Source organism: Aquarana catesbeiana, linkage group LG08 (assembly GCF_042186555.1).
Source record: "Aquarana catesbeiana isolate 2022-GZ linkage group LG08, ASM4218655v1, whole genome shotgun sequence".
NCBI lineage: Eukaryota > Metazoa > Chordata > Amphibia > Anura > Ranidae > Aquarana > Aquarana catesbeiana.
Window position 1 is genome coordinate 28,256,753 of NC_133331.1, and position 24,451 is coordinate 28,281,203.

The window sequence follows — 24,451 nt, forward strand, 5'->3', positions numbered from 1 at the left end:
ATCCCCCCCCCTCCATCCCTCACCCTACATCACTCCCCCCTCTATCCCTAACCTTCACCGTATTCGACCATCCCTCCCACCCCAATATTCCTCATCCCGCTATCCCTCCCCCCCACTATATGTCACCCATCTATCCCTCACCCCCACTTTCCCTTACACCCTCCATAACCCAATACATCCCTCTGCTCTGTATCCAACCTCCCTCCCTCTCCCTACTTCTCCCCCTTATCCTAATTTCCCCCCCTTTCACCTCACTTCCTTACCTGATACCTCCTCCCTTCCTTTATCTATGTAATCTTAATTCTTCTCTTTATATATTTAAATTTCAGTTTTGATGAATTGCTTCAACTGATCTACAGCAGTGTGGAGCATCAGAACACCACTTTCAGAAATAGTGTGGAGCCAGCTGAGCGATTACTTGTCACCTTAAGGTAACATATTTAATAAAAAGGCAGATAGCCATCAAATGCGTATGCTTTTTTTATTTTTCATGGCAGCCGATCCACTCTTGGCCTCACGTATTTGATGTAGGTATTGCGTACACTACGCCACCTCGTCTTTACGTAGATCAAAAACCTGAAACAGTAAGCACACAATTAATTATCCTTCTCCTTCCTTACAGGTACCTGGCTACCGGCAATTCCTTCGCCAGTTTACATTATGAATTCAAGTTGGGCAAATGGACCGTGAGTTCTATTGTGCATACAACTTGTGCAGCTATCTGGCTAGTTTTAAAGGACTTGGTGATGAAGAAGCCGACTAGAGAAGACTGGGCTAAAATTGCAAAAGTTTTTTGGGAGCGGTGGAATTTCCCAAATTGTGTGGGTGCAATAGATGGAAAGCACATCCGAATAATCAGCCCAATTCGTAGTGGCTCAAAGTATTTTAACTATAAAAAATATTTTTCATTTGTCCTAATGGCTGTGGCTGATGCCAATTATTCCTTTACCTACGTGGATATTGGGTCATATGGAAGTAGCTCTGACTCCAGCATCTTCTCTCATTCTTCTTTTGGCAAGATGCTTCGAGAAAGCTCACTGAACCTTCCTGATAATCTCCCACTTCCTGGAACAAATCAACCTCTGGAGCCTTATGTGTTTGTTGGGGATGAGGCATTCCCTATTTCTGAGCGCCTTCTACGGCCATATGCAAACAGGGGACTGTCCACAGCAAAGAGGGTATTCAATTACAGACTGTCAAGGGCAAGACGTGTAGTAGAGTGTGCTTTTGGCATACTTCCCAATAAGTGGCGTTTCCTGCGCTCACCGATCAGCCTTAATATGGAGCATGCCATTGGTGCAGTGCAAGCAGCATGTGCATTGCACAATTTTGTTCGTGCTCGAGATGGGTACTTATTTGAGGACTCTTTGATGCATGGCCTCGAAGATCCAACATGGATCAGAACCCGTGGCAACTACAGTGGGGAAAATGTGCGCCAGGACTTCACCGATTATTTTGTCAGCAAATGGGCAGCTATCATGGCAGCTTGATGCAATCGGTTAAAATGCTGTACTCAGCTTGACATATTTGAGCTTGACATATTTGCATGGTGTCAATTTTCTCAGTTAAAAATAAAAAAATTAATTTGATACTGTTCATGTGTCATTATTTTACAGAGTGTGTTGTGTACATATCGATCTTCACATACCATATCCTCACTACAGATAACCTTAACCCTTTCTGCAACCCTAACCGTATAATGTAGCCTAACCCTGACGTCTCCAATCAGTGCTTCAATAGACAAATACACAGTGATAAGCAATATACTTACAATTGGGTTTATAGGTTCCAGGAGGTAATCTGTACCGGTCATGGTACATGAGATGGATGATTCGCGCCATAGTAAGCAATAGAAGCAATGTAGACAGATATCACACCATAGTTGTCTTCCCAAAAAAAAAATGTATTTGTTTAATTTGTAATCTTCATGTAATTACATACTTTTTGAATCATTTTTTGGAAATAATCATACAAACATTATAAAGAACCACATAACGAAGAGATAATACTCTGTCTCCTACTTCCCTTTCTCTCATCCTTCATTCTTTCTCCCCCTCACTCGATCTCTTCTTTCAAGTATGACCCTCTAACTTTCTCAGACCCTCTCACTTCCTCATGACCCTCTCACTTCCTCATGACCCTCTCACTTCCTCTGACCCTCTCACTTCCTCATGACCCTCTCACTTCCTCTGACCCTCTCACTTCCTCATGACCCTCTCACTTCCTCTGACCCTCTCACTTCCTCTGACCCTCTCACTTCCTCATGACCCTCTCACTTCCTCTGACCCTCTCACTTCCTCATGACCCTCTCACTTCCTCTGACCCTCTCACTTCCTCTGACCCTCTCACTTCCTCTGACCCTCTCACTTCCTCATGACCCTCTCACTTCCTCATGACCCTCTCACTTCCTCTGACCCTCTCACTTCCTCTGACCCTCTCACTTCCTCATGACCCTCTCACTTCCTCTGACCCTCTCACCTAAACCTCCACCTCACTCTCGTACTCTCTCTCTTCATCCTACTTTTGTACATATATCCCACTGCATAATCCACGCTGATCTGAAAAAGTTGGTAGGACCAAAAAACTTTTACATAACGTAAACAAATGCAATATGGTTAACAACATGAAAGAGGCTGTGCCGTTTAACAGGTAGGCATCTATCAATTCAAAATAATAGTTACACTCTGTTTCTCAGGTGTTACTAGCTTCAAAGGTACAAACAGGGATATCACTGTATCTGGTGGTTCACTCGTGGCGGGCCCATATAGCATAACCGCACCACAGACCTTTACATTTTGGTCAGAGGTGGGATAGAAGCCCTGACATTGGCGGACAAGCAATCCCACAGACCACCAATGTCAGGGCTTGTATGACCACCAATAAATGCCCTTACATTGGTGGTCATTAGGATTGCTAGTCAGTAGGATGCATGCCTTTACATTTTGGTCGTAGGTACAAGTCCTGACATTGGTGGTCAGGTGGGATGCAAATCCTCTAAAAAATAGAAAACATAACCTAAACAAATCCAATATGGATTAACAACATGAAAGTGGCAGTGCCATTCAACAGGTAGGCTGCAGGCAGAGTGTTACAACATATTTGAATCTATAAATTCAAATATTTTGTAACACTCTGTTGCTCAGGCGTTGCTTGCCTCAAAGGCACAGGCGGGGATATCACTCTATCCAGTGGTTCACTTGGGGGCCCATATTGTGCATTTGTGGGAGGCTCGATTGAATTAACTTCAAGTGATTGATTTCTATAGGGATAAGGACTAGGATTGATTTGTTTGGGCTGTTCCATAGGTCTTGACAAAGGTGTATAGCGGTTTGGCATGGATGGCATTTGATTGTAGAGCTGTGGCACTCTGCTTTGTTGTGGTAAATGGTGAGGAATTGATTCGCGTGGTCTCAATTCCATTGTCCTTGTTATACCAGGGGTTCAAGTTAGAGGGATGATTAAGGAAGCAATTGGTGGAGGAATCGGATATGGGATTTTTGATCTGGGGGTCTCATATATGCTTGAGTGGTCAGAAAAACTGGAAGGATAAGGGTTTGGTGCAGGATTTTGAGCAGCAGAAAAGGGTGTAATTATTTGAGTACTAGTACTCTCATGCGTTGGCTCTGAAACTTGGCTTGGCATAGTGAAGGAATGTATGCAATGTTACACGGCAATCCTCATGTTGAAGTAATGTTCTGGCAAGACCTCTTTGAGCAGAGGCACCAAACTTAGGGCAAACATTGTATGAGGGCATCTCTGAACATCCATTTGTTCAGTGATCCCTGACACCATATTGAGTAATTGATTTGTCTGATCTTGTTCTTCCACCTGTTCTGCTGCCCTGCTGCTTGAGGTAGATGTTTGCTTTTTCCTTCTGTTGGAAGGTGTAGAAATGTCAGTAGACTCATTATCTTGCTCCTGAGTCGATGATTCATGTACATCGATTGCGTCACCCTCTACCTCCATAAATGATGAATCCTCTATGTTTGTGCAAGCGAATGAAACTCCCTCATCTACGTCAACAATAGCAGCATGCTCCTCTCCCTCTTCCTCCTCCTCTTCCCAACTTGCTTCTGTGCTGAAATACAAAAGTTGATACTTGAAATTCTAACTAAAGATGATAGCGGTAAAAGCGAAGGTTAGGGGGAGGACAGGAGAGGGATGGTAGAGAGAGGTATTCTTGTATGTAAACTTACTTCCTTAATTCTAGAACTGGCTTGAGAAAGTCCAGGTATCTCGCAAAAGAATAGGGACGCTTTGGGGCGGCACCAGACCCACTTTGTGCTTCACGCTCCAGTCTCTGGTGTCTTTGAAGTGTATCCTTGAGGCTTTGCCACCTAGTACGTATGAGTTCTTCTGTAATCAAATAAAACATAAACAATTAATTGGTGGTGAGTGGGAACAATGCTCATTACACAGCTGGTCATTTGTGGGCAGTGGGATACATGCCCTTACATTGGTGGTCAGTGGGATGCATGCCCTTACATTGGTGGTCAGTGGGATGCATGCCCTTACATTGGTGGTCAGTGGGATACATGCCCTTACATTAGTGGTCAGTGGGATGCATGCCCTTACATTGGTGGTCAGTGGGATGCATGCCCTTACATTGGTGGTCAGTGGGATACATGCCCTTACATTGGTGGTCAGTGGGATGCATGCCCTTACATTGGTGGTCAGTGGGATGCATGCCCTTACATTGGTGGTCAGTGGGATACATGCCCTTACATTGGTGGTCAGTGGGATGCATGCCCTTACATTGGTGGTCAGTGGGATACATGCCCTTACATTGGTGGTCAGTGGGATGCATGCCCTTACATTGGTGGTCAGTGGGATGCATGCCCTTACATTGGTGGTCAGTGGGATGAATAAATATGTACTTACGTTTATGTTTGCGAACTTGTGGAGTGAAGTCTTCCCAGTCTGAATACAAAGTTTTACATATTTCTTCCCAGCCACTGCCCTTCTGGGCATTATTTTTATATTCAGCTATACGGCTGTCCCATATATATGGCCTGTCACAAACAAGCCTGATGAGCTCCTCATTGTCGATGCTGTTCCGACGCCTGGGGGCCATCTTATCTGTTTGCATATGGACATGAGACAGGAGGGGGGGTACTGGGAGGAGGTGAGGGGGCAGTACTGGGAGGAGGAGCTGAAGGTTATGAATTCACACATATGTGAACCATCAAATGCGATTCCAGAACGATTTACATTGATGTCTATAGAGACTAAATTCGCAACGCAACGCAAGAAAACTCGCACAAGACCCTTTTTTTCATCGCATCGCCTTCGTAGAGGAATCTCAGCGCATGTATGTGAACGACCGTCATTGAAAACAATTACTTCAGGGATGACATGCGAATTTAAAGTGCTTTTGACGCATCGCATTCGTTATGAACTCGCATCAGTGTGAACCGGGCCTTAAACCCAATTGAGCATCTCTGGAGAGACCTAAAAATGGCCGTCCACCAATGTTTACCATCCAACCTGACAGAACTGGAGAGGATCTGCAAGGAGGAATGGCAGAGGATCCCCAAATCCAGGTGTGAAAAACTTGTTGCATCTTTCCCAAAAAGACTCATGGCTGTATTAGATCAAAAGGGGGCTTCTACTAAATACTGAGCAAAGGGTCTGAATACTTAGGGCCATGTGATATTTCAGTTTTTCTTTTTTAATAAATCTGCAAAAATGTCAACAATTCTGTGTTTTTCTGTCAATATGGGGTGCTGTGTGTACATTAATGAGGAAAAAAATGAACTTAAATGATTTTAGCAAATGGCTGCAATATAACAAAGAGTTAAAAACGTAAGGGGGTGTGAATACTTTCCATCCCCACTGTACATTTACGAGATTAAGTGAGAGCAAGGCCCCGTCCCCTCACATAGTTGTTCTAAGGGTGTCAATGTTTGTTGAAATCTGTCCGGAGGTGGGAGATGAATTCTTATACCTACTAAACATTATACAAAAGTTTTGTATGCCTACAGCTAAAAGAGTCAGATTCAGATGTATGATTCTAAATTTTCTGTAAAAATTCCGCAGGAGGTGATGTATTTGGGCTTCGCAATGAGGAGATCGTATTCCCAGAGCAGATCTTGGGCAGACAGAGGAGAGATGCAGGACAGAATTTTACGGTAATTAAAGTTCACTAAAGTCCATCTTGGGCTTGTTTACTATTTTACCTACTAAGGTCTTATTCACATTATTGCTTATACCCTTATTCCATGAATGGGCCGTGTCTTTGACCTGCATGCAAACAGCCTATTCTTGTCTAACAGAACAGCGCGCATGCACGGGCACGGCCGCTCATCCCAATGTGAGGGGCCCCGATCACACATTGTCTGCATTTTGCCCACTCACACCCCTGCCGGCTATCAAGTTAAAGTGGCATTAACCACTTCAGCCCCGGAAGATTTTACCCCCTCCCTGACCAGAGCACTTTTTACAATTTAGCACTGCATCGCTGTAACTGACAATTGCGCGGTCGTGCGACACTGTACCCAAACGAAATTTGCGTCCTTTTTTTCCCACAAATAGAGCTTTCTTTTGGAGGTATTTGATCACCTCTGCGTTTTTTTTTTTTTTTTGTGCTATAAACAAAAAAAGAGCGACAATTTTGAAAAAAAAACAATATTTTCTACTTTTTGCTATATTAAATATCCCCAAAAAAAAAAAAAAAAATACATTTCTTCATCAGTTTAGGCCGATATGTATTTTTCTACATATTTTTGGTAAAAAAAAATCGCAATAAGCGTATATTAATTGGTTTGCGCAAAAGTTATAGCGTCTACAAAATAGATGTATTGCATTTTTATGGCATTTTTATTATTTATTTATTTATTGCTAGTAATGGCGGTGATCTGCAATTTTTAGCGATGCTGCAACATTACGGCGGACAGATCAGACACATTTGACACATTTTTTGGGCCATTCACATTTATACAACAATCAGTGCTATAAATATGCACTGATTACTGTGTAAATGTCACTGGCATGGAAGGGGTTAACACTAGGGGGCGATCAAGGGGTTAAATGTGTGTTCCCTGGGTGTGTTCTAACTGTATGGGGATAGGACTGACTAGGGGAGGAGACATATCGTTGTTCCTACTTAGTAGGAACAAAGGACATGTCTCCTATCCTCTGACAGAACAGGGATTTTTGTGTTTACACACACAAATCCCCGTACTGGCTCTCATGCATGCGATCGCGCGTGGCCGACAGCAATCGTGACTGCATCGGGTCCCCCGCTGTGCAGCAGGCACGCGCGCATGCCTCTGGTGGCTCATAAAGGGAACCCCGTACAAGGTTTCGTGCAGGGGTGCCATTCTGCCCCCGTAAAAAGACATGAGCCGGTCGGGAACCGGTTAAAGACAAGGAAGGGATGGGGGGTGCTACGACCTGACAGCCAGTAATAGATGGAAGCAGACAAGCGGGCTTGATTACAATATAGTGCCAACAGTGTCACCAATCAGTGCCCACCAGTGCCAGCAATCAGTGCCCACCAGTGGCAGCAATCAGTCCCCACCACTGCCCACAAGTGCCACCAATCAGTGCCCATTAGCAATGCCAGTCAGTGCTGGCTATCGGTGCCGCCTATCAGTGCTGCCCATCAATGCCAATCACTGCTGTCAATCAATGCCCACCAGTGTCGCCCATCATTGCCACCCATCAATGCTCATCCGTGCCGCCTATCAGTGCCCACCAGTGCCGCTTAACAGTGCCCACCAGTGCCGCCTAACAGTGCCCACCAGTGCCGCTTATTAGTGCCCATCAGTGCCACCTGTCAGTGCCCATAAGTGCGGCATATTAGTGCCTCCTCATCAGTGCCACCTAATCAGTGCCCATAAGTGCTGCCTCATCAGTGCCCATCAGTTCAGCTTATCAGTGCCCATCAGTGCCGCCTTATCAGCGTACACCAATGAAGGAGAAAATTTATTTTGTTACAAAATTTACTGACAGAAACTACAGAAAGCCCCGGTTCACACAGGGGCGGCTCGACTTGCAGGTCGCCTCAGCGAGGCGACCTGCAAACTACTTCCGAGGCGACTTGCAAAACGACTTCTGCATAGAAGTCTATGCAAGTCGCCCCCAAAGTAGTACAGGAACCTTTTTCTAAGTCGGAGCGACTTGCGTCGCTCCGATTAGAACGGTTCCATTGTACAGAACGGGAGGCGACTTGTCAGGCGGCTAGGTCGCCTGACAAGTCGCCCCCGTGTGAACCGGCTCTAAGTAAAAAAAATGTTTTTTTAAAAATGTTTGGTCTTTTTTTTTTTTAATAAAAAACCCAGCAGTGATTGAATATCACCAAAAGAAAGCTCTATTTGTGTGAAGAAAAGTATACAAAAATTTGTTTGGGTACGGTGTAGCATGACCGCGCAATTGTCATTCAAATTGCGACAGCGCTGAAAGCTGAAAAATGGCCTGGGCAGGAAGGGGGTGTAAATGCCCTGTAGGCAAGTGGTTAAGCTACTTAACCACTTCATCCCCGGAAGGATTTACCCCCTTCCTGACCAGAGCACTTTTTACAATTTGGCACTGCGTCGCTTTAACTGCTAATTGCACGGTCATGCAATGCTGTAACCAAACAAAATTTGCGTCCTTTTCTTCCCACAAATAGAGCTTTCTTTTTATGGTATTTGATCACCTCTGCCGTTTTTATTTTTTGCGCTATACACGGAAAAAGACCAAAAATTTTGAAAAAAAATGATATTTTCTACTTTTTGTTCTAAAAAAAATCCAATAAACTCAATTTTAGTCATACATTTAGGCCAAAATGTATTTGGCCACATGTCTTTGGTAAAAAAAATGTCAATAAGTGTATATTTATTGGTTTGCGCAAAAGTTATAGCACCTACAAACTAGGGTACATTTTCTGGAATTTACACAGCCTTTAATTTATGACTGCCTATGTCGTTTCTTGAGGTGCTAAAATGGCAGGGCAGTACAAAACCCCCACAAATGACCCCATTTTGGAAAGTAGACACCCCAAGGAAATTGCTGAGAGGCATGTTGAGCCCATTGAATATTCATTTTTTTTGTCCCAAGTGATTGAATAATGAAAAAAAAAAAAAAACAAAATTACAAAAAGTTGTCACTAAATGATATATTGCTCACACAGGCCATGGGCATATGTGGAATTGCACCCCAAAATACATTTAGCTGCTTCTCCTGAGTATGGGGATACCACATGTGTGGGACTTTTTGGGAGCCTAGCCGCATACGGGGCCCCGAAAACCAATCACTGCCTTCAGGATTTCTAAGGGCGTACATTTTTGATTTTACTCCTCACTACCTATCACAGTTTTGAAGGCCATAAAATGCCCAGATGGCACAAACCCCCCCAAATGACCCCATTTTGGAAAGTAGACACCCCAAGCTATTTGCTGAGAGGCATGTTGAGTCCATGGAATATTTTATATTTTGACACAAGTTGCGGGAAAGTGTCAATTTATTTATTTATTTATTTATTTTTTGCACAAAGTTGTCACTAAATGATATATTGCTCACACAGGTCATGGGCATATGTGGAATTGCACCCCAAAATACATTCTGCTGCTTCTCTTGAGTACGGGGATACCACATGTGTGGGACTTTTTAGGAGCCTAGCCGCGTACGGGACCCCGAAAACCAATCACCGCCTTCAGGATTTCTAAGGGTGTACATTTTTGATTTCACTCTTCACTGCCTATCACAGTTTCGGAGGTCATGGAATGCCCAGGTGGCACAAACCCCCCCCAAATGACCCCATTTTGGAAAGTAGACACCCCAAGCTATTTGCTGAGAGGCATGGTGAGTATTTTGCAGCTCTCATTTGTTTTTGAAAATGAAGAAAGACAAAAAAAAAAATTTTTTTTTTCTTTTTTTAATTTTCAAAACTTTGTGACAAAAAGTGAGGTCTGCAAAATACTCACTATACCGCTCAGCAAATAGCTTTGGGTGTCTACTTTCCAAAATGGGGTCATTTGGGGGGGTTTTGTGCCACCTGGGCATTCCATGGCCTCCGAGACTGTGATAGGCAGTGAAGAGTGAAATAAAAAATTTACGCCCTTAGAAAGCCTGAAGGCGGTGCTTGGTTTTCGGGGTCCCATACGCGGCTAGGCTCCCAAAAAGTCTCACACATGTGGTATCCCCGTACTCAGGAGAAGCAACAGAATGTATTTTGGGGTGTAATTTCACATATTCCCATGGCATGTTTGAGCAATATATAATTTAGTGACAACTTTGTGCAAAAAAAAAAAAAAAAATTTGTCTCTTTCCCGCAACTTGTGTCACAATATAAAATATTCCATGGACTCGACATGCCTCTCAGCAAATAGCTTGGGGTGTCTACTTTCCAAAATGGGGTCATTTGGGGGGGGTTTGAACTGTCCTGGCATTTTATACACAACATTTAGAAGCTTATGTCACACATCACCCACTCTTCTAACCACTTGAAGACAAAGCCCTTTCTGACACTTTTTGATTACATGAAAAAATTATTTTTTTTTGCAAGAAAATTACTTTGAACCCCCACACATTATATATTTTTTGAAAGCAAATGCCGTACAGATTAAAATGGTGGGTGTTTAATTTTTTTTTTTCACACAGTATTTGCGCAGCGATTTTTCAAACGCATTTTTTGGGGAAAAAACACACTTTTTTACATTTTAATGCACTAAAACACACTATATTGCCCAAATGTTTGATGAAATAAAAAAGATGATCTTAGGCCGAGTACATGGATACCAAACATGACATGCTTTACAATTGCGCACAAACGTGCAGTGGCAACAAAATAAATACATTTTTAAAAGCCTTTAAAAGCCTTTACAGGTTACCACTTTAGATTTACAGAGGAGGTCTACTGCTAAAATTACTGCCCTCGATCTGACCGTCGCGGTGATACCTCACATGCATGGTGCAATTGCTGTTTACATTTGACGCCAGACCGACGCTTGCGTTCGCCTTAGCGCGAGAGCAGGGGGGACAGGGGTGCTTTTTTTTTATTTTTTCTTTATTATTTTTTTGCTTTTTTATCTTATTTTAAAACTGTTCCTTTCATTTTTTTTTTTTTAATCATTTTTATTGTTATCTCAGGGAATGTAAATATCCCCTATGATAGCAATAGGTTGTGACAGGTACTCTTTTTTGAAAAAATTGGGGTCTATTAGACCCTAAATTTCTCCTCTGCCCTCAAAGCATCTGACCACACCAAGATCGGTGTGATAAAATGCTTCCCCAATTTCCCAATGGCGCTATTTACATCCGGCGAAATCTAAGTCATAAAATGCTCGTAGCTTCCGGTTTCTTAGGCCATAGAGATGTTTGGAGCCACTCTGGTCTCTGATCAGCTCTATGGTCAGCTGGCTGAATCACCGGCTGCATTCTCAGGTTCCCTATTGAGACAGGAGAGCCAGAGAAAAACACGGAAGACGGTGGGGGGGCATTCTCCCCCACTGCTTGTAAAAGCAGTCTAGAGGCTAATTAGCCGCTAGGATTGCTTTTACATGAAAGCCGACCGCTGGCTGAAAAGAATGATACCAAGATGATACCTAAACCTGCAAGCATCATTCTGGTATAACCACTCAAAGTCGTGAATGGCGTACCTGAAGACAAAAAAATGGTTAACGATAAAGCACAGTAAACGGTAAAGTATAAAAAATTGCATACCTGAAAAGCAAACATGATAAAACATAATAACAATAAAACATTGCAGAATAGAATACAGTAAAAAAGAGCAGAACAATAGAGAGAATAGAGAGAGAGAGAATAGAGAGAGAACAATAAAACGACAACTATTATTTTTTATTTTATATTTTTGTTTGTGTTTTTTTTTTTTTTTTACACTTTTTTTGTAACTGTAACTTTTATAACTGTAACCGGTTCCAGGTTCGGGTCACTCAAAATGCGATGGCATCTTGGGAGACCCTGTGAAAGTGTGTCCTAGTCTGTGCAATGCTGTACCCTACGCTAATACTCAACTAGTGAATGGTAGCGTTCAAAACATTCACCAATGCAAAGACCAGGATTGTCAGGACAGGAGGGACAATAATAGCGGGTGTCACGCCTATATCCGCGTTTGCTGCAGACACAACATCTTTTTTGGGGGGGTTCGTTGGGTAGGGGTACTCGGGAAGACATAAAAATGCCTCTCATGGGGGCGTGTCCGGATGCGAGCGGCGACGGACGTCTTGGTGGAGAGCTCCAGAGCCCTGCTGGCTAATCCACCGGCATCCGTGTATTTACACCCCAAAAAACTCAACAAAAAGCCGCCAGGCTAGTCACCGGGACTCCCTGCTATACTATCCGGGGATATTTCAGAGAAATCTGGCCTACAAGAGGCCTCCGGACTCCCGCGGCCGCCGACATCTTGCCGGCCCAGGGCCTCCCAGAGGGATCGCAATCCGGACGGATCCGGAGGTAAGGGGACCCTCATCCACACACACAGACTATCCCCCTGTGCATCAGGCACGGTCCGGTGGCTCTGCTGGGCTCCTGGGACGCTCGTGGCGGCCGCGGCCTGGTCCGGCCTAGTGCGGCCTAGTGAGGCCTGTGGATCCCCGCTCTTTCCTGAGGCCGCATCCCCACCGGAGGTCATCGGGACCGGTCAGGCCCACAGCTATTTACAGGCCCCCTTTCCTCACCTGCCTGGGCAAACACCCTGGTCCCTGCCAGGGCCTGAGACATTACCAGAGACTGCCTGACTGACCCAAGGTATTGGATAGCTTAGTGTGCCCCACTGGCTGCTGCATTTGCCACACTGCTCAGGGCCTTCTGCACACTGGCACCCCTGATATACCACCCATCATACCTGGCCTCTGCCTGCCTGTCACTGTGAGGGGGGGAGACTACAAGTGTTTGTTGACTGTCCTATGATACCCGGCTGGCCATCCTTTCACGGAGCACCAGGATCCACTTGCCCTAACAATCACCCCCCCACAAATACTATACAAGTCCACAGGGCTACTGATCAATGACCCCATCATGTTTATAAAAGACCTTTCGGGGGCGTGGTCTGGACATGGCTGTGTGAAGACATGCTTCTGAGCGGCTCCCGGTCCGCCCCGGCCTTTCCTGCCCTTAAACCAGCCATACCAGCATTTAATCAGCGGCATGTACTCTGCTGGAAGACGCAGAGGAAATAGCAACCGACAACATAAAAGACCACCGCCAAAAACACAGCAGAACGGAGCCATCAGACAATATCTTTCGGACCCCAGTGACCCATCCCCCGCTTCAAAGATGGCGGCCGCCATGCAGACGAACGAACATGTGAGTACCCCACAGCACTGCTCACTGACGCAGCCCATGGCCCCCGGTGCATCTGATAGAGACATTACTACACCTCTGTTGCTCCGGACAACAGAGCTTATGAGTACCTCACAGCACTGCTCACCAACACCGTCCATGGCACCCTGTACATCGGATGGAGACATCTCTACCCCTCTGCTGCTCAGGGATGTCATCCAAGACACACAGGTCTCACATAATACACCCCTGACCCTGCACGCGGATGAGGAGCTGAGAGCACTGTTGAGAGCAATACCTACCAGAGCAGACTTTGAATCTCTAGCCAGCAGGCTGGAAGCCTCACACCGCAGAGACATAGCAGCAGTGCGCACCGACATCACAGCACTCTCAGATCGCATGGGTGCAGGAGAAGCCACAGTAACGGAACTTACACAGCGCCTAAAGCAAGTGGAAGATATCCAAGCAAATCAAACAAAATCACTATTGAACCAGCAACTTCACCTAGAAGAAATTGAAGATCGCAGCAGGAGGAACAACCTGCGTATAAGGGGCCTACCCGAAGCCACGGGTACAGAGGATCTCACAGCTACTGCTATAGCCATCTTCAGAGACATAGCAAGAGCGGACTTTCCTGCGACGATGTGCTTTGACCGGATTCACAGGGCGCTGGGGCCGAAATCAACGGATCCGAACCGCCCAAGAGATGTGATCTGCAGAGTACACCAGTACACCCATAAAGAGATCATCCTGCGGAAAGCATGGGAGATGAGAGATGTGGAATTTGACGGTGCATCTATCCGGATCATGCCTGATCTTTCCAGAGCCACCCTGCAGCGCAGAGCGATGTTGAAGCCAGTGCTTGAGTTGGCCCAACACGCGGGCGTCACGTATCGCTGGGGATACCCCATATCGGTGACTTTCAAGAAGAGATCACAATTTTTCACCTTACGATCCTATGCGGAACTTCCTACACTGTTTGATTTTCTAGAAACCGATCCAGTAATGGTTCCATACTGGCTTCAACTGATCCCAAGATTTGCTAACCGCCCAGGAGGTCCAAATCTGAGAAGGCCAGGCTCACCAAGACCACAACGCACTCAACGCAGATCAAGGATCACGTCTCCAGCAGAAGACAGAGAAACCTAGAGTCGTCTGTTGTGGTGAGAATATGTATGTTGCCCCAGATGCTTTGACTTTTGCCTTTTTATCCACGTTTGTTTGGATTTCTTATTTTTCTTATTTTTCATATTTTACTGTTCACCGCTTAAGGCCCCATTCTTAAGGCTGTGTAGTCTGAACTCCCCTAACAACATACCAAAAGAACCGACTGTCCTCCCCTCAGAGTTGCAGATATGAGCCATCCCCCCCCCCCCCCCACTAATCTGGCTACTTGGGACAGGATATGGTTACTGTTGTGACCAGGGAAGTTGGAGAAGGAGTCCTGGAATTGAGTCAGGTTAACACTGCACCCCCTAATGGTAGTCCCTGGAATAAGGAACTTTCTATTGATGAAGGGGTTTTGATGGTGACTCTGCCTGTGCCATACGGACGGCAGGAGTTAATTTCTCCCAACCCTGTCTCCACGCTACGCAATGGACAATCAGTATTGGGAATATTGTGTATCAATATGTCACTGCTCCCTGTGCCGGAAATGTTCTATCCTGGTTCCACACCAGTGTGTTTTCTCTCTTGGAACTATCTTGCACTAAGTTACGCACACTTTAAATATGTCTGTGTATTACCGCAGGGAACTTTTTCTCAGGAATTTGAAAACTTAGGGATCACTGTAAGCCACGATTGCATATCAGTATTGCGGGAGGAAGGTCAACTGGGGAGGGGGGAGAGGGAAAACAGAACATTTATGTTTTGAGTAAGAGGGGTCGGTATGGAGGGAGGAGGGAAACACTAATTAGATTGTTGTAAGAAGGGCCAGTTGGAATTTGCTCAGTTATATGGCAATAGCAATGAAGGATAAGATTGGGGGCAGACAATACAAGGGATGTAGATAGATAAGAAGTTACCAATAATAAGAATATGGTTGGTGTTTTACCTTATCTGTTCATTTAATAAGGTTTGTGATGGTTACAATGCTTACATGCCTATCTTATATGTAAGGGTAGGGGAGAGGGCGGGCCGGGATTAGCTCCCCCGGTCGTAGTCTAACCTCATCCCCATTAGGCCGAAACACCTTCCCGGTGATAACTGGAGTGTGTTTCATTGCAAGGAATTGCACTTAGTTGCCTAACGACAACTAGTACGTGTAGGACGATCTTTTGGTTTGATCGTTCACCCCTTTTCATTGTTTTTGTTTTGTTTCTAGAGCTCTCTTTGCTCTTATTCTTTTTACCTTTTCCTTTTCCTCCCCCTGCTCCTTCAAGTCTTCCATTCCCTACTTCATTACTAGCCCCCCCCCCCTCCCCCCCCCCCCCTTTTTTTTTCTTTGTAAAGAAAATTTTTTTTTTTTTTTATTGGCGTGAGCGCGATGGATCAAATTACTATCTATACCCTAAACACCAAAGGGCTGAATGTGCCGGAAAAGCGTTGCATGCTCCTGAATGATCTTAAAAGATCTAAAGCAGATGTGGTGTTTATCCAGGAGACTCACTTTAAGACGGGTGCACCGATGTGTTTGAGAAGCCGATATTTCCCAACTACATACCATGCTACCAATCCCTCAGCCAAATCAAAGGGAGTGTCTATACTGATCTCGGGGAATGTGCCCTGGACCTGTAGAGACACCAGAATTGACACAGAGGGGAGATATGTGTTTCTCAAAGGACTGATTGGTGATGTACTGGTGACTCTAGCGACTGTATACGCCCCAAATGACAGACAGGATATTTTCATATCCAAAACATTGAACGAACTGCTACCTTTTGCAGAAGGACAACTAATACTAGGCGGCGATTTTAATGTTCCTCTGTGCCCATCGGTAGACACATCAAATGGAACGTCCTCTCTCCGGAGGGGTGTACACAAACGAATCACCAAGACACTACATGAGACCAGACTGATTGACGTATGGAGACTTTTACACGCTGGAGAGAGGGATTATACATTCTTCTCATCATCACACAAATCATATTCCCGCATCGATCTTTTTCTTTTGCCTCATAACCAACTGGAGGCAATAGACAAAGTTGACATAGGCACAATCACCTGGTCTGACCATGCTCCTATTACCCTGAAATATTCCCTCTCACGAACAGCGATGACAAAATCAAGATTTTGGCGACTAAACGAAAGTTTACTTCAGGACCCCACAGTGTTAGCTGATGTCACAATAGAACTTAAATTTTATTTTCAGACGAATGATATTGGCAATTGTGACCCTGGGATACTCTGGGAAGCCCATAAGTCTGTGATCAGAGGAATCCTGATTAAACATGGTGCACATATCAAAAGGGAACGGGAGAAACAGTTATTAATTCTATTACAGAAAACCCACGATTTAGAAAAAACACATAAACAAAACCCGACCACATCCATAGAAACAGAACTCCTTACATTACGCAGACAGACGGTAGATATATTACATTACCAAGCGAAAGCAGCTTTACAAGCGTGTAGAAAACTCACCTATGAATCGGGGAATAAATGTGGGAAAATTCTTGCAAGGGCAGTTAGACAACAGAGGTTACGCGCATATATACCACAAATCATATCCCCATCAGGGCAAAAAAGGGCGACACCCACGCAAATAGCAGATGAATTTAAAAATTTTTACTCCTCCTTATATAACCTCCCGAAGTCAGGAGTCACTGACACCGCAATAAGGGAATATCTTTCTCTAGCTAATACCCCCAAACTATCAGCAGAAGATGCAGCTGCCCTAGAAGAACCCATCACAATGGTAGAACTACAAGGCGCAATTAAAAACATGAAACCAGGTAAAGCTCCGGGTCCGGACGGCTTGACTCTGCAGTACTACCAGACTCTGCTGCCGATTCTAGGCCCACGTATGTTGAAACTATTTAACAAGCTTACGGAAGGGGGCCACTTGCAGAGAGACACATTAAGCATGCACATATCCCTTATACCTAAGGAAGGGAAAGATCCCGCGGCCTGTGGTAGCTACAGGCCCATATCTCTTCTAAATATAGATCTTAAACTCCTCACCAAAATCTTGGCAAATAGATTATCCCAACATATGACTAACCTGATACACTTAGACCAGGTGGGTTTTGTCCCTACGCGTGAAGCTAGGGACAACACCACAAAAGTCCTTAATTTGATCCATAGAGCTAATGTATCTAAAGCGCCTTGTACCTTTCTCAGCACAGATGCTGAGAAAGCATTTGATCGGGTGAGCTGGGAATTTATGACAGCAGTCCTCAAGCATATCGGATTAGGTAACCACATGTTGCAATGGATCTCTAATGTTTACTCGTTACCTACGGCTAGGGTCAAGGCTAATGGAATCCTGTCTGCTCCTTTTAATATCTCTAATGGTACCAGACAAGGATGCCCGCTGTCACCCCTTCTTTTTGCCCTGGTACTCGAACCCTTTCTAAACACGATACGCAGGAACCCAGATATCTTTGGGATTTCCATAGGGCACAGACAATACAAGATTTCCGCATACGCGGATGATCTTCTATTTTCCTTAACCAATCCGATTATCTCCCTCCCAAATTTAATTAAAGAATTTCAGAGATACGGGAACATGTCCAACCTAAAGATTAATTTTGACAAATCAGCAGCAATGGGAATCAATATGCCGATGGAACAACTTTCCTCTCTGAAGTCCAAATTCAATTTCAAGTGGTCAGACAGTCACTTCAAGTACCTGGGCACTAACATACCCAGGGATCTGAAACGCACATTTGAACTGAACTTCCCTCCAATCCTGAGCACAGTTAAAGAGTTACTCGCAGAGTGGGGCAAAGGTCTTCACTCATGGTTTGGGAGATGCAATCTAATCAAGATGTGCATTATCCCAAAATTTCTATACCTATTTCAAGCCTTACCTATAAGAATCCCCGGTAACTATTTTAAACAAATACATTCCCTATTTATAAAATTTGTGTGGTCACACTCTAAGCCTAGACTAAAAAGATGCTATTTGACTCTACCGAAACATTATGGAGGTCTCGCCTTCCCGGACTCAAAGCACTATTATCAAGCTGTGCACCTAGGGAGGATCATTGACTGGAACAGACACGACAAAACCAAACTATGGATCCAAGTAGAGAACCATCAGGTTAATATACTCTTGAAGGGGGCTATCTGGTGCTACGATAAATTACCTAGGGACATGACTTCACACCCGACCATTGGTGCCACGCTGTCAGTAGGGTTAAATATACTTAAAAACACTTCATTGACCTCCAAACGATCCCCCTTATTCCCTATTCTGGGGAATCCAGCGTTCGAACCAGGGCTAGACTATTCAAACTATGAGACGCTCTGGGAGGCAGGTAAAGACTGTGCATCACATTATGTGGAAGACGACCACTGGACCTCAATTCAGTCTCTGACGAATGATAACGGGGGTTTTCAATTGTCATTTTGGAAAGCGATTCGGCTACACCATTTCCTTTACTCAATACCAGAACCGATGCGATATAAGCGCGATATGACGACGCTAGAAGAATACTGTAGAGGGGAGGGCACTCTGCCTCAGGTGCTCTCCAAGACATACTCGCTACTCAACACACCGACTGAACAACCAGACTTGTTATTTTTACGAAAATGGGAACAGGATCTAAAATGTAATTTTACAGCAGCACAAACACAAAACATACTTCAACTTACACTGAAATCATCCATTTGTACAAAAATTCAGGAGACAAATTACAAAATTCTGACTAGATGGTATTACACACCTCAATTATTACACAAATTTTTCCCTGGCACTTCTGATAGATGCTGGAGGTGCGGTTCTGAGGAGGGGACGCTCCTACACATTTTTTGGACCTGTTCACTAGTACAGCAGTTTTGGGTAGCAGTAGAGACAATTGTTAAAAAATTCACGAATCACATAACGCAAAGAGATCCAGCCGTTTTTCTGTTACATGCCACCTCAGCCCCATTTTAATCATATAAAAAGTCAGTGGTCAGACATCTGCTCAATGCAGCGAAGTCCTGTATTCCAGCATTGTGGAAACAGAGTACACCCCCTACGGTGGGAATGTGGCTACGTAGAGTTGAAGAAATCAAAAAGATGGAAGACCTAATACAGACTGCCCAACACAAACAAGACAAACATTCAAGAAACTGGTTATCCTGGAACATATATATTTTCTCAGATGAAGGACAAACCTTACTAAATTCTTGAGAACCCCTTGACTAGGTAGCGGCTACGGGATAGAACCTTGGCCGGATCCATCGCGCTCGCGTCTATCTATAACCTTCCCCCCCCCTCCCTTTCTCACCCCTTCCACTCTGCCTTTACTTCTTATATATATTTTTTTTCTTTTCTCTGTGCAATAAGTGGTCTATTATTTCAGTAACAGACAACTTTCCATTCACACCAACTATGATGGAATTATATAAGAATAAGCAAATATTGGGAAGATGTCATTCCGGTTATATTGTAATACTGTATGGTGGTTAATATACCTATGGACTACAAAGACGGATTCACGAATCTAAAGAGGATAAATGATGTCATAGGCCAGTTTCCATGCAGATAGAATGGAACACTTTAATGGAAAGGATATATGATGACGGTATTTGTCAGAATGCTAATAGAAAGACCACGGATGTATTATATCGATTATGATATGCTTTTTCTTTTTTCGTATTTGTTTTTGTTTTCTCTTTTCCTTGTCAAAAATTCAATAAAAATTATATTTGAAAAAAAAAATGCCTCTCATGCAGCCGACTGCATTTGGTTGGGGATGTGAATGGGGGAAGTACGGGCGCTGCAGAAGTGGTGGGTTCCCAATTAGGATTGGCGAATGCAGCAGGAAGGGCACTATGGGCACGACGGGCCTGTGTTTGTCTTCTTGGTGGCAGCGGGACACTATTTGTGCTTGCCACCTCACCAGCTTGAACTGCATTTATGGGACTCGCCACGTCACCAAGTGTTACAGCAGTGCTGGTTTGACTACGACCGGGGTGTACTAGGCCGCTGGCGCTTGCCAGTTCACCAAAACGCTACCAAAAAAACTGTTAACGATCGCAGGGATCAGGCCTGACTCTGCGAACGCTGCAGTTATGCATTTAGTGTTTTGTAAGTGACAGTGATCGATTGATACTGCACTTGGGTGGGTTGGGCTGGGCCGGGCGGAGGGGCAAAACGCAGGTGCTAGCAGGTATCTGGGCTGATCCCACTAACACTGCGTTTTTGGGAACCCTAAACTGCTGGGGACGCTAGTATAGATCTGATCGGATCAGATATTGATCAGTTCAGATACTATACCACTAAGGGAGGTGTACGGTGCGTGCGTGGGTGTTAGCGCTACTGGCACTAACCTGACGCTGCCTGGGGCTGGTGCTTGCCAGTTCACCAAAACGCTACCAAAAAAACTGTGAGCGATCGCAGGGATCAGGCCTGACTCTGCGAACGCTGCAGTTATGCGTTTAGTGTTTTGTAAGTGACAGTGATCGATCGATACTGCACTTGGGTGGGCTGGGCTGGGCCGGGCGGAGGGGCAAAACGCAGGTGCTAGCAGGTATCTGGGCTGATCCCGCTAACACTGTGTTTTTGGGAACCCTAAACTGCTGGGGACGCTAGTATAGATCTGATCGGATCAGATATTGATCTGTACAGATACTATACCACTAAGGGAGGCATATGCTGCATGCGTGGGTGTTAGCGGTACTGGCGCTAATCTGACGCTGCCTGGGGCGACGCATATCACCGCCGGGCGATCAGGGGGCTAAATCTTTATTCGGTAATAAACGGCGGGTGCCCTGACACTATAAAAAATAAACAAACTAACCAGCGTCACCCGTAACGGTTATACGGTGATCAGTGGTGAAAGGGTTAACTAGGGGGCAATCAAGGGGTTAAAACATTTATTCGGTAGTATATGGGGGTCCCTGTCGCTATAAAACGCTGACGGCGAACCTAAATATTTACCTCACTAACTAGCGTCACCAGCGACACTAATACAGCGATCAGAAAAATGATCGCTTAGCGACACTGGTGACGGGGGGTGATCAAGGGGTTAAAACTTTATTAGGGGGGGTTAGGGGGGTACCCTAGACCTACAGGGGGCCTAACACTCACTGCCCTAACACTGTAACTGTCACAAACTGACACCAATACAGTAATCAGAAAACAAAAAAAAAAAACCTGCTTGGTGTCAGTTTGTGACAGGGGGGGGTGATTGGGGGGGGGTCGGGGGGCGATCGGGGGGGGGATCGGGGTGTTTTGTGTGCCTGGCATGTTCTACTGTGTGTGTGTGTGTTGTGCACTCACATTGCAGTCTTCTCTCCTCGGCCCGGAACGGAAAATACCGAGCCGAGGAGAGATGACATCATTTCCTCTGCCTCTGTGTACAATACAGAGGCAGGGAAATGATCCCATTGGCTGAGAGCGATCGCGAGGGGGGGCCACGAATGGATGGCCTCCCCCTCACCACCGATCGCCGGGGGAGATTTGCCGACCGCCGCAGGCACCGGGGGGGGGGTCCGATCGGACCCCCCACCCACGGGCAGGCAAGGACGTACCTGTAAGTCCTTTTGCCTGCCCGTGCCATTCTGCCGACGTATATAGTCGTGCGGCGGTCGGCAAGTGGTTAATGAAATTAACTTATTGTCACAGGTATATCTAAATATTGTATTAAAGCCCAGGTTCAACCTAAAGCCTCGTACACACGATCAGATTTTCAGACGACCAAACATCCGTTTTTTGTGGCATTCTCGTCTCATGTCGAAAGTGAAGAGGTTACTCACAGTGCGAAAATTTTCGTACGACAGAATTCAACGTCAGAAGTTTGTATAGTTTTGTATGTATTTTTTCGTTTCTGAGCATGCTTAGTCTTGCTCTTACGATTTTTTTCGTACGGAAACCGTACTGATGAAACGAAAATCGGACGTTGAGTTCACAGCTGACAAAAATGTTATAGGCTGCACATCCAGGTTTCGACCCCATACACACTATTAGATTTTCTGCAGATTTTTGTCTTCAGATTTACCAAAACCATGTAGTGCAAGGGTCTGCCTGATTACATACAAATTAAAATTCTTAAGGTTTGACCTCATATTATATGGTTTTGATAAATCTGAAGACAAAAATCTGCAGAAAATCTAATAGTGTGTATGGGGCTTTTATCTGACGAAAAAAAGCGAAATTGGCTGTTGAAGGCACCAAACGTTTTGAAAATCGTCAGACAGCTCGTCGTACGAATTTTTCCGATTTTTGTATCGTGTGTACAGGCCTTTAGTGTTTCCTTTAGTTTTGGATAGAGTAGGGTAGGGTTGGCCCCACTGTCTGTCTGTGGTCCCGCTGGGGAGATTTACCCCTCAACGTAGTCACTGTGGTGGAGATTTAAGCCCCATACACATTATTGGATTCTCTGCAGATTTTTGTCTTCAGATTTTCTAAAACCATGTAGTGTAAAGCATCGTACACAAGATCAGATTGTTGGCCAACCGAGCGTCAGACTTTTGTCAAAAGGGCGTGTGCCTGGATCTTGTCTTGCATACAAACGGCACACAATTGTCGGCCAACAAACACGAACGTAGTGACGTACTACGAGGAATTTCAGCTCTTGAGCGCCACCCTTTGGGTCCCTTCTGCTAATGTCGTGTTTGGTGAGCATTGATTCTGAGCATGTGTGTTTGTACTTTGGACTTTTGTGTGACGGACTTGTGCACAGATGATACGAAAATTTGACAACAAACCGTTGTCCACTGAAAATTTACTAGCCTGCAATCCCATCTTTGTTGGCCAAAAGTTGGACAACAGTTGTCAGATGGAGCGTACTAGTGGTTGGATTTTAGCCCAACAGTCTGTCATTACACAATCCCCTGCCAACAATCGTATCGTGTGTACGAGGCTTAAAGAGGAAGTAAACCCTCATGGGTTTACTTCCTCTTTGTTTCCTTGCAAAGGTAAAGCATAATGGGCTACTATGAATCGCATAGTAGCCCATTATGTGTCACTTACCTGACACAGGAGCCTGCGATGCCCCCTATTTCCTCGCCGGCTGGAAGCGTCCATCTTCCTTCCGGGGTCGCGGACTCCGGCTCTGTGACTGGCTGGAGACGCGTGACATCACTCCGGCGCATGCGCGTGGGAGCAGCCAGTCACGGCATGACCTTACACTAGAACGGCACAGCGTGAGGTTTCTAAAGTGCGCATGCGCCAAATAGGTCAGCGCATGCGCAGAAGAAATCCTTGTACGGGGAATTGTAAATATCTTCTAAACTGTGTAGGTTTAGGAGATATTTACAGCACCTACAGGTAAGCCTTAATCTAGGCTTACCTGTAGGTAAAAGCGTGTTGTAAGGGTTTACAACCACTTTAAGGGCCTGTCTGATTGCATACAAATTGAAACTCCTAAGGTTTGACCTCATATTATATGGTTTTGGTAAATCTGAAGACAAAAAAAACTGCAGAAAATCTAATAGTGTGTATGGGGCTTTAGGAAAACTGGTGCACACAGAATCTGGTGCAGCTCTGCATAGTAACCAATCAACCTCCAGGTTTTATTGCCAAAGCTTAATTGAACAAGCTGAAGTTAGAAGCTGATTGGTTACTATGCACAGCTGCACCAGATTCTGTGTGCGCCAATTTTAGTAAATCTCCTGTGTGACTACTGAGGAGGTAAGAGAAATATTCTATATTTTGACTAGACACAAAGCACAGCAAAGTGTCCTATTTGCATGCCATAGCTGAAGGCTCAACAATCAGAAAAACTGCATTCCACGATCCTCTTCAGCTGGCCCACAGATATCACAAAACTTCACAAATCTGTACCTGTGCTGCAATAAAGCTGAACAATGAATAACACCCTCTAAAATCCAAATCCAACCATACGCTGATGGAAATGAGGCCAGTTCAGCAGGGACCAGCTAAATTTTGATCTGTGTATGGGCAGGGGTACAGAAGTCGATTCGCCCTGTTGTTTTTTCCCCCGATTGATCAGCACTGCAGGCTATAATCAGCAGCACAGATCAGTGCATTCTGACAGCAGTCTTTTCGCTGTCTTAACACAAAAGCTCAGTGGGAGCGATTCCCCCATCCACCCCAGATATGTGGATGGGGGAATCAGGTCAGTTTTTGTCCTTCAACCTACTGGTTGAAGGATAAAGTCTGAACCAT

General features: G+C 44.9%; 1 protein-coding gene across 1 annotated transcript in view; it reads left to right on the top strand.

The window, feature by feature from the left end:
• Window positions 1-1,811: 1,811 nt before the first annotated feature.
• Window positions 1,812-24,451, top strand: part of LOC141106654 (disintegrin and metalloproteinase domain-containing protein 9-like) — a 125,065-nt gene continuing 102,425 nt past the window's right edge. Inside the window, exons 1-2 of the mRNA XM_073597598.1 lie at window positions 1,812-1,842; window positions 6,040-6,131. Coding sequence (XP_073453699.1) covers window positions 1,812-1,842; window positions 6,040-6,131 — 123 coding nt within the window. The remainder of the gene's footprint in view (window positions 1,843-6,039; window positions 6,132-24,451) is intronic.